The 11,159-nt window shown below is 43.7% G+C and overlaps 2 protein-coding genes across 2 annotated transcripts in view; both read left to right on the forward strand.

Moving 5' to 3' along the window:
• Positions 1-4,122: 4,122 nt before the first annotated feature.
• Positions 4,123-5,292, forward strand: LOC112235709 (proteasome subunit beta type-11-like). Its single transcript, XM_024404191.2, has 2 exons — positions 4,123-4,735; positions 4,952-5,292. The coding sequence occupies exons 1-2, from the start codon at positions 4,123-4,125 to the stop codon at positions 5,290-5,292; spliced, it is 954 nt and encodes a 317-aa protein (XP_024259959.1).
• Positions 5,293-8,431: 3,139 nt separating this feature from the next.
• LOC112235699 (proteasome 20S subunit beta 5) overlaps positions 8,432-11,159 on the forward strand; it is a 7,452-nt gene continuing 4,724 nt past the window's right edge. The window contains exons 1-2 of the mRNA XM_024404178.2: positions 8,432-8,696; positions 9,308-9,614. Of these exons, the coding sequence (XP_024259946.1) occupies positions 8,472-8,696; positions 9,308-9,614 (532 nt within the window). The 5' untranslated portion in view covers positions 8,432-8,471. The remainder of the gene's footprint in view (positions 8,697-9,307; positions 9,615-11,159) is intronic.

An 11,159-nucleotide genomic window follows, 5' to 3' on the forward strand; every position in this document is an offset into this window, starting at 1 on the left:
GTGGATCTGAGGACCCATGCCAAATCTTTTCAGTCTCCTGAGGGGTAATAGGTTTTGTTGTGCCCTCTTCACAACTGTTTTGGTGTGCTTGGACCATGTTAGTTTGTTGGTGATGTGGACGCCAAGGAACTTGACGCTCTCAACCTGCTCCACTACAGCCCCGTCAATGAGAATGGGGGCGTGCTCAGTCTGCCTTTTCCTGTAGTCCACAATCATCTCCTTTGTCTTGATTACATTGAGGGACAGGTTGTTGTCCTTGCACCACACGGTCATGTCTCTGACCTCCTCCCTATAGGCTGTCTCATCGTAGTCGGTTACCACTGTTGTGTCATCAGCAAACTTAATGATGGTGTTGGAGTTGTGCCTGGCCGTGCAGTCATGAGTGAACAGGGAGTACAGGAGGGGACTGGGCATGCACCCCTGAGAGGCCACCATGTTGAGGATCAGCATGGCGGATGTGTTGTTACTTACCCTTACCACCTGAGGGCGGCCCATCAGGAAGTCCAGGATCCAGTTGCAGAGGGAGGTGTTTAGTCCCAGGGTCCTTATGTCAGTTAAGACACTTGCCAGTTGGTCAGCGCATGCTCGGAGTATACGTCCTGGTAATCTGTCTGGCCCAGCGGCCTTGTGAATGTTGACCTGTTTAAAGGTCTTACTCACATCACAAGCAGAGTGCGTGATCACACAGTTGTCCGGAACAGCTGATGCTCTCATGCATGTTTCAGTGTTACTTGCCTCGAAACTTGCATAGAAGTTTTTTAGCTTGTCTGGTAGGCTCGTGTCACTGGGCAGCTCTAAGCTGTGTTTCCCTTTGTAATATTTTGCAAGCCCTGCCACATCAGATGAGCATCAGAGCCGGTGTAGTACGATTCGATCTTAGTCCTGTATTGATGCTTTGCCTGTTTGATGGGTTGTCGGAGGGCATAACGGGATTTCTTATAAGCTTCCAAGTTCGAGTCCCGCTCCTTGAAAGCGGCAGCTCTACCCTTTAGCTCAGTGCGAATGTTGCCTGTAATCCATGGCATCTGGTTAGGGTATGTACATACAGTCACTGTGGGGACGACGTTCTCGATGCACTTATTGATAAAGCCAGTGACTGATGTGGTGTACTCCTCAATGCCACCGGAAGAATCCCGGAACATATTCCAGTCTGTGCTAGCAAAACAGTCCTTTAGTTTAGCATCTGCCTCATCTGACCATTTTTTTATAGACCGAGTCGCTGGTGCTTCCTGCTTTAATTTTTTCTTGTAAGCAGGAATCAGGAGGTTAGAGTTATGGTCAGATTGGCCAAATGGAGGGTGAGGGAAAGCTTTGTACCTATCTCTGTGTGTGGAGTAAAGGTGGTCTCTAATTGCTTTTCCCCTGGTTGCACATTTAACATGCTGATAGAAATTAGGTAAAACTGATTTAAGTTTCCCTGCATTAAAGTTCCTGGCCACTAGGAGCGCCGCCTCTGGATGAGCATTTTCCTGTTTGCTTATGGTGGAATACAGCTCATTGAGTGTGGTTTTAGTGCCAGCCTCGGTCTTTTGTGGTATGTAGCTACGAAAAATACAGATAGTGTGGTCTACAGCTTATCATGAGATACTCTACCTCAAGCGAGAAAAACCTTGAGACTTCCTTAGATATCGTGCACCAGCTATTATTTGCAAATATGAATAGGCCCCTGCCCCGTGTCTTACCAGAGGCTGCTGTTCTCCTGTCTCAGCCTCCAGTATTTATGCTGCAGTAGTTAATGTGTCGGGGGGCTAGGGTCAGTTTGTTATATCTGAAGTACCTCTCCTGTCCTATTCGGTGTCCTGTGTGAATCTAAGTGTGCGTTCTCTAATTCTCTCTTTCTCTCTCTCTCTCTCTCTCGGAGGACCTGAGCCCTAGGACCATGCCCCAGGACTACCTGACATGATGACTCCTTGCTGTCCCCAGTCCACCTGGCCATGCTGCTGCTCCAGTTTCAACTGTTCTGCCTTATTATTATACGACCATGCTGGTCATTTATGAACATTTGATCATCTTGGCCATGTTCTGTTATAATCTCCACCCGGCACAGCCAGAAGAGGACTGGCCACCCCACATAGCCTGGTTCCTCTCTAGGTTTCTTCCTAGGTTTTGGCCTTTCTAGGGAGTTTTTCCTAGCCACCGTGCTTCTACACCTGCATTGCTTGCTGTTTGGGGTTTTAGGCTGGGTTTCTGTACAGCACTTTGAGATATCAGCTGATGTACGAAGGGCTATATAAATAAATTTGATTTGATTTGTTTTGTCTTGCCGATAGAGTGTATAACCCACCAGCTGTATTTTCTTAATGTCGACGTTCAGCCACGACTCGGTGAAACATAAAATATTACAGTTTTTCATGTCCCGTTGATAGGATATACGTGCTTTCAGTTCCCCTCATTCATTTTCCAGCGATTGGACGTTAGCTATCAGAACAGAAGGAAAGGGCAGATAAGCCACTCGTCGCCTGATCCTCACAGGGCATCCTGATCTCTTTCCAAGAAACCTACGTTTCCTTTTCCAGCGAATCACGGGGATCTGGGCCTGGTCGTGTGTCCGTAATATATCCCTTGCGTCTGACTCATTGAAGAAGAACTCCTTATACAATTTGAGGTGAGTAATCCCAGTTCTGATGTCCAGAAGCTCTTTTCGGTCATAAGAGACAGTAGCAGCAACATTTTGTGCAAAAGAAGTTACGAACAACACACAAAAAAACCTAACAAAATAGCATGGTTGGTTAAGAATCAATAAGATGGCAGCCCTCCCCTCCGGCGCCATCTTGTATATATCCCCCTTTCCCTATAGGTTATTGTGTGTAGATAGGTAACAAAAAAAAACATATAAACCATTTTAAATTCATGCTGCAACACAACAAAATGTGGAATAAGTCAAGGGGCATGAATACTTTCTGAAGGCACTGTATTTATTTGAAAGGAGCATCAAGCTCATCACTGTGCACTTTCACCACCCTGTGAAGTTCATCATAATTTATTTCATCTGTAGCCTAATAACCTGCATACTTTCCTGAGCTGTAGTGGGAGGAACAGACGACTAGTCATCGCGTGACTCCAAGTTGACTTCAATATGATGGTTAATATATCAATATTTGAGCATAAAAGCATTTCCACCGTTATTTCTCACATAATTAATTGTCTAGCGTTTTTTGTTTTGTTGGGATTTGGAACGTTTATCGACAAGGCCTGTCGTGACATTTTTTATGCAACATGTACTTTACTCGCATAAAAAGGTTGGATGGTAAACTGGTCATAGTTAGAAAAAGGTTTAGTCCAAATCAAACATTGGGCATAATATTTATTTAATATTATGAGTCCTATAAATTAAAATGGCCAATTTTGGTGCAATTAATTAGCTTAATTTCTGAGATCCATTTATATTTCAACAAAATAATGTTGCATGAATGCTAATCTTATCTGTTTCTAACGACAGAAACGATTTCAGAACAATATGAGATGGTGTCGAAATCCTCTTTCTTGTTCTTTTTGAAGGGTAACGACCCTTTTGTGAAGAATGATAATAATTGGACTTACCTTCAAATATAACTCAGATATAAAATTACATTAAATGTGAAACAAAAAATGTAACAAGAGGACATGTTTATGCAAGTGTCGCTTCACTAATGTGGCCTATTGACAAGCTGCCTCAGAATTGACCCTGTAGTGTTTGTAGAGTCGCTTCTCTATATCGTATCACCATCACAACAGAAGCACTATCATATATCGCTAAGTCAAGCTAAATGCTTGTGAGAAATATTAGTGTGTGTGTGTTTGTGTGTGCATGTGTGTGTCAGACTGCTATATAAAAACACTTCAAGTTCAGTGTCATTGTATTTGGGGAGAGAGTTGATACCAAGCAGGACTGTCATATACAAGGCCGTAAAAATTGATTTCACTGGGAGAAATTGAACAAGCCTAAGGACAGTTTCTCTGGATTATGGATTGCTCTGAGCTTTTAAATGTTATTGCCTCTCCTTATTGAGAGATTACACTGAGCATCAACATTTTACTCAAATTCAAGGGACAGTAAATCTGTTTTTGTAGGGAGATTGAGTCAGTTTTGTGATCTTTATTGCATTGATATCTACCACAATCCATCAGCAAAAGACCATCACAATGGCTTTACAAGACGTCAGTGGCTTTCAGGACACCCCTATGTCTCACATGTGGAACACTCCTGCCTCACTATCTGGGCCTATGGGAGATACCACTCCTCTCCTGGACATGGCTGATGAAAGGATCCTTGGTTGGGGAAGGTTTAAATCATCTGAGAGAGATAGAGGGGTCCCTCTGCGCTTTTTCATACCTACTCCTCAGAGCTCTGTTCCTTTCCGCTGTGACAACAGACACACGTCCCTTTCTTCCCTGTCCACCTCCTCATCACCGCCCACCCGCCGCCCATTCCCTTTGTCTCATGGAACCACTACCCTGGCCTTTGTGTTCCAAGGAGGTGTTATAGCAGCGGCAGACACACGTGCCAGCTGCTCAGGGCTTGTCGCCTGTCCCTCTGCCCAGAAGATCCTGCCCATCCACTCCCATTTACTGGTCACCACTTCAGGCAGTGGTGCAGACTGCATGCTATGGGAGAGAATCCTGGCCAGAGAGATCCGCCTTTACCAGCTACGCCACGGCCGCCGCTTGTCAATTACTGGCTCTGCCAAGCTCCTCTCTCATATGCTGCACCCCTTTAAGGGGACTGATGTGTGTGTGGCAGCCACTCTTTGTGGCTGGGATGTAGAGGAGGTTAGGGTGGAGGAATTCAAGGGACAAAGAGTTGATAGGATGGGATCAGGCAGAGACGACAGCATCTCTCCAGCAAAACGGCCCATTGAAGAGACAGTAATGTCAACTAGTGATGCTTGTAGTCAAGATGACTTGACTGACCGTGCCTGTGAGAGAACAAGACATGCAGTAACTGATGTGGACCTGACAAGATCCCCTGTCAGGGATCGTTGTGGCCCAAAGCTGTTCTATGTGTGCAGTGATGGCACCCGGCTGCAGGGAGAGCTCTTCTCGGTTGGCTCAGGTTCGCCTTATGCTTACGGAGTGCTGGATGGAGAGGTGCGGTGGAGCCTGAATGAGGAGGAGGCTATCTCATTGGCCAGAGAAGCTGTGTACAGGGCCACACACAGAGATGCATATTCAGGGAACTGTGTGGACCTTTTCCACATCACTGCCCAAGGATATTGCCGAAGAGACAGGGAGGATCTGAGAGAGGAGTACCACAGAAAGCGGGAGAGGGTGCTGAAGAGGGGAAAAGAAGAGAGTGAGCAAGATAAGAAATAGGGATTGATAAATAGGGAAGGGGGATGGTTGGGGTTAGAGGGTAGGGGTAGATTTAGCCCATTCATAGCTGCTAATTACCTTTAGCGTCTATTCATGAACGTATATCTTTTGGCCGTGGGAGTTTAATGAAGAGCCCCGACACTCGTGCTGAACGTTAACATTCATCGCTTGCAGTACGGTTTTGGAAACATAAGGAACGTATATTTCATATCAGCCATATTTCCATGTTAGAGCTCTTGTTTACAGAAAACAGATGGAAGACAGAGGTGACTACCTCTGCTAATTAGCTATCTGCGTCTCCGAACACCTGTGTGTAAACGGAAGACGGACACCATAATTGTATTGTCACAAAAAAATACTGTCGGCGGCAACTCTGTTAAAACCGGTTGAAATAGTGTACAGTAAATGTAGCCTATATTTAGCATTTGGGAATTTATTTTCATGTGATATGAAGGTAGAGGGCTTTATGTTTCTAGAACTGTACCGCAATTGAGAATTAATTCACGTTTAGATGGAGTATTTGGATGTTTGGACTGCCAGAGCCAATTCGCCTAGAAACAGAACATGTCAGTTCCTTGGACTATAGGGAGTAATTTTATGCTTCTTTAGTTCATTCTTGGGCTAGGGTAAATTTAAGGAAAATGAATCACTGGCCACTTTTTACAGAAAGTAAGGGAAATGCATGCAGAGATAGTGGGGCAGATACAGGGTGTGGGTGGAGAGGGAGAGAATGAAGAGGAAAGGTTGGCAACAAGCAAGGAATAAATTAGATGAGAGCTGCTGCCACAGTCTGACAGTGAGATACTATTTCTTCTTGGATTAAGTTTAACAGCGGTTGGCATCCTGCCAGTGCAATAGTGGCCGCTCTTAGCATTTGGCGTCTTCGATTCAAAGAAGACAGAAAAGAAAGATGCCGGGAGTCATGCAACATCTTTGGTCTTGACTCTAGGTGTGGGGAAGAGGAGATCAGTAGAGAGAGAGAAAATACAGAGAGGTGGAGTAAAATGGCATGGAGTGGAGTGAAACCTCAGTTCAAATCGAGCAGAGCATCAAGCAAAGTTGGTGAAGATGAGTCTTGAATGGACAACAGCAGTGTCAAACTGGAACAAAAAGGAAATTGTCTAAAATTGGAGTGAAGGATACGTCTACGAATGATAGTGATTTGCTTACTTTTTTTGGGTGGGGGGGTGTCTTATTTTGATTCATTGTATTTCTGAAGAACAGAGGAAGATTGCAGTGGGCCTCAAAATAATCTGTACAACAGAAGTTTGTGCTTTGAACTTCGGGGTAGATCACCCGTCAAAAGAGTCATCTCAGGGGTGACGATGGATGTTCATGTTGAATACCTAAGAAGAATTCCTGGTGTGGTTGGTGCCCGGCTTCTGACTTGCTGGGTGAATGGAGAGAAGAAGAAAGTCTGTTGGTCCTATTGTTTTTTTTGACAAAGAGCATCTACCTACACATGTGAAGCTTGGTTATGTAAGATACAGTGTTAGAGCTTTCATTCCCAAACCACTGCAGTGTAAGAACTGGATTGTTGTTTCAAGTGTGTGCAGACGGACAGAGTATACTGAAGAACGATGTGTAGAAGGACGACGGTGTTGCAATTGTGGTGGGGTTCATGATCCCGAGTTCCTGGAGTGAAGGCGATTGAGTTGGCAAAAGTTAGAGTGATCAATCGAATCTCCTATGCGGAGGCGATTAAAATAATTTATTAAACAAGTGATGCTAGTGAACTTAGAGTAGTGGATGCACCACAGCCTGTAGTAAAAGTTTGCTGCCAGTCAAACAATACCCTGTGTGTTAAAAAGGTAGAGTTCCTGGCCACATTTATAAACTGTACAACTCAAGTCTCAACAAAGTCTATAAAACTGGACATTGTGACTGCAGCAGGAAAGACTTTGGGACATAAAGATTTTACATCTGAAGACATGCAAGGGGTACTGGTGCCAGAAGAAGGCCTGCCCTCCGAGGCTCCCCTTGTGCCTGTGTAGGGATCAGATCTATACATTTTTTTAACAGTAAAGTTGTTTGATTTATTTAATAACATTTTAGGTATACACTACCATTCAAAAGTTTGGGGTCACTTAGAAATGTCCTTGTTTTTGAAAGAAAAGCACATTTTTGTCCATTAAAATGACATTAAATTGATCCAAGATGCAGTGTAGATATTGCTAATGTTGTAAATGACTATTGTAGCTGGAAACGGCTGATTTAAAAAAAATGGAATATCTACATAGGCGTACAGTGGCCCATTATCAGCAACTATCACTCGTGTTCCAATGGTGCACTGTGTTAGCTAATCCAAGTTTATAATTTTAAAGGCTAATTGATCATTAGAAAACACTTTTGAAATTATGTTAGCACAGCTGAAAATGTTGTTCTGATTAAAGAAGCAATAAAACTGGCCTTCTTTAGACTAGTTGAGTATCTGGACCATCAGTTCGATTACAGGCTCAAAATGACCAGAAACAGAGACCTTTCTTCTGAAACTCGTCAGTCTATTCTTGTTCTGAGAAATGAAACATTTTCCATGAGAGAAATTGCCAAGAAACTGAAGATCTCGTACAACGCTGTGTTCTTCTCCCTTTACAGAACCGTGCAAACGGGCTCTAACCAGAATAGAAAGAGGAAGTTGGAGGCCACAGTGCGCAACTGAGCAAGAGGACAAGTACATTAGAGTGTCTAGTTTGAGAAACAGACCCCTCACAAGTCCTCAACTGGCAGCTTAATTAAATAGTACACGCAAAACACCAGTCTCAATGTCAACAGTGAAGAAGCGACTCCGGGATTTCTCGCATGGAATAGCATTAATTTCTCAGAACAAGATAATGGGCCTCTGTACGCCTATGTAGATATTCCATTAAAAATCTGCCGTTTCCAGCTTCAATAGTCATTTACAAAATTAGCAATGTCTACACTGTATTTCTGATCAATTTGATGTTATTTTAATGGACAAAAAATGTTTTTCTTTCAAAAGCAAGGACATTTCTAAGTGACCCCAAACTTTTGAATGGTATATATAAATCCCAGAGTCGTTAGTACCGTTCAAAAGTTATGAAGTGTTATCGTCTTTTCATCCGTACAGTAGGTGGCGGGATGCACATCCAATTGTGCATTCGCAAAAATACCATAGAAGAAGACGTGTATGTCGGTTGATCTCCAAAACACTTTCAAAGATGGCGTTGTCTAGTGTCTTGCAGAGTGAGTCTGCGGATTTTTCATTTAATAATGACCGGTCTTTTTCATTTGGTTGTCGATTCGGTCAGACCAACTTGGGATTTGGGGCTGCACCGGGCGACAGACTTAATTTCGCCATAAAAGCTTCACTCGGCCCTGACGACAAGGACGGCCCGGAGAGAAAAATAGAGTTTCTCCATGGGACTACCACCCTGGCTTTCAAAGTAAATTAAGATGGCTAGTTAAAGCCTTTTTTAAATGTAAAATAACTCACACATTAACTAAAATGATATCCGTGATAATTGTATTTGATATCAGCTATATCTAGCTATTTTGGTGACGTATTCTTGAGTTTCTTGCTTTGTCTGTTTTTCAGTTTTCTTGATGGTTAGCTAGCTAGCTAGCTTATGTTAGCGTGTTAATTGTGCTTGCTCATTGCCAACGCTAGCCAAGCTTGCAAGCTAGCTATCTAAATAACTACCTACAGTAGATTGACAACACTGACAGTTCTCCAGCTAGATTACAAGTTTGCTTTATCCAAATGTGTCACATACTAGCTAGTAGCCACAGTTTATTTGCTTGGCATTTGTCAGTCATTTCAATTGCACTTAGTTACGTGGTCCTATCCAGGGCAAAGGTTACTTGCTAAGTATACATTACATATGGGCCTAAACGTTGTTCATGAGAATTTGTATCCTTCTAAAAGTGTTGGATCAACTTCTCTGTAGCAGAAAGAAACCATCAACGGACAGCCAGTAAGGCCACCAATTTCTCAAGTCAAGAGCAGCTGGCCCTCCTTAACCAACCTGCAATCCCATTTGTCATCATTCCACAGTTCCAACATGGCGTCATCGTGGCGGTGGACTCTCGGGCCACAGCTGGCGCCTACATCGCCTCCCAGACTGTAAAGAAGGTTATAGAGATTAACCCGTACCTGCTGGGCACCATGGCTGGAGGTGCAGCAGACTGCAGCTTTTGGGAGCGCCTGCTGGCCCGCCAGTGTCGCGTCTATGAGCTTCGCAACAAGGAGCGCATCTCTGTGGCAGCTGCCTCCAAGCTTCTGGCAAATATGGTGTACCAGTATAAAGGCATGGGCCTCAGCATGGGCACCATGGTGTGTGGTTGGGACAAGAGGGGGCCAGGTAATTAAAACTCCTACACTCTGAGCACACGTGTTACCCCAATTGACGTAGCTATGTTACAGTGGAACCCCAGTCATACCTGTACATGTATTTGTATTTGTTTACACTATGATCCGGTGAACTAGCCAACTATGTAAACTGTTTTCCCATACTCATACCAAAGGTAGGCAACATACAGCATGAGTTAGTAGCTGCTCAAAGTATGAGGTGTGTGTATATATTATTTTTTGTGGTTCATAATAGCAATAGTTAGCAGGGATTGAGTGAACTTCTCCTGTCTCTGCTGCTTGTGAAAATGTTTACAACACATCAGCTGTCAACAGTTACCAACACAGTTCAGAAAGTAGGCTAAGTACTGGATTGAGTGCATTTTGGTTGTCTCCCACTAGATGGCATTGCTGTCACATTTGCTTACTTTTGTGTATTTAACTTGTGTTTTTAGATGCTGTGAGGTAATAAGTTAGTAGCCTACATTACAGTACATGAGGTGTGCTTAAAGAGGGCTGCACCATGACGCTGTGATGGGAGATTGATAGGGCTGGGACTGTGGGCCAGGGAGAGCCGGCGTGGTGATTGACGCAAGGTCTCGGCCCGGACAATTGGGTCGCATGCATAAAGTGGTTCTGCTTGATCGATGAGCTTTGTTCACAGAGTGTGGAGTATGTGTGGACTTTCAGACTGCCTGGGACCTTGGTGACTCGTATTAAATCCTGCAATCAATTGTGTGAATAATGATCCCACTATAAGTGCAGTAGGAATGGCAGCAGCTACAATGCCAGTGATTGAATGGAGAGGTAAATGTCATCTAAATTAAATCAATCTCGATTAAGAGAAAGCTCATTAGCGGTTACAATGATGTCAAGCACTGTTATTCTGGTGATTAAGTGTCTTAAGTGGCACAAGAAATATATCTAATGAAGTATGTTAAGATCTTGACTAATATGACTGTAATAACATTCAATGCCATGGCTCTCATATGGTGAACAGGCTTAGTGCCTGGTAATAACATTCAATGCCATGGCTCTCATATGGTGAACAGGCTTAGTGCCTGGTAATAACATTCAATGCCATGGCTCTCATATGGTGAACAGGCTTAGTGCCTGGTAATAACATTCAATGCCATGACTCTCATATGGTGAACAGGCTTAGTGCCTGGTAATAACATTCAATGCCATGACTCTCATATGGTGAACAGGCTTAGTGCCTGGTAATAACATTCAATGCCATGACTCTCATATGGTGAACAGGCTTAGTGCCTGGTAATAACATTCAATGCCATGGCTCTCATATGGTGAACAGGCTTAGTGCCTGGTAATAACATTCAATGCCATGACTCTCATATGGTGAACAGGCTTAGTGCCTGGTAATAACATTCAATGCCATGACTCTCATATGGTGAACAGGCTTAGTGCCTGGCTGCTAGATGGTGTGAGTTAACGCACACCTCTCGTGGTCGTGTTCTGTTGCTGGTTTCTAGGACACAAATCGTCTCATGTTTTGTGATCAGTGGACTTAAAGTAACTGTCCAGTGAAAAGCTCACTTTT

This window comes from Oncorhynchus tshawytscha, linkage group LG10, assembly GCF_018296145.1.
Source record: "Oncorhynchus tshawytscha isolate Ot180627B linkage group LG10, Otsh_v2.0, whole genome shotgun sequence".
NCBI lineage: Eukaryota > Metazoa > Chordata > Actinopteri > Salmoniformes > Salmonidae > Oncorhynchus > Oncorhynchus tshawytscha.

Coding starts and splice junctions, on each gene's coding strand:
- LOC112235709 (XM_024404191.2), top strand. CDS start 4,123: ATGGCTTTACAAGACGTCAGTGGCTTTCAGGACACCCCTATGTCTCAC. Junction 4,736..4,951: donor GGCAGCCACTCTTTGTGGCT/GGGATGTAGAGG, acceptor GATCCCCTGTCA/GGGATCGTTGTGGCCCAAAG.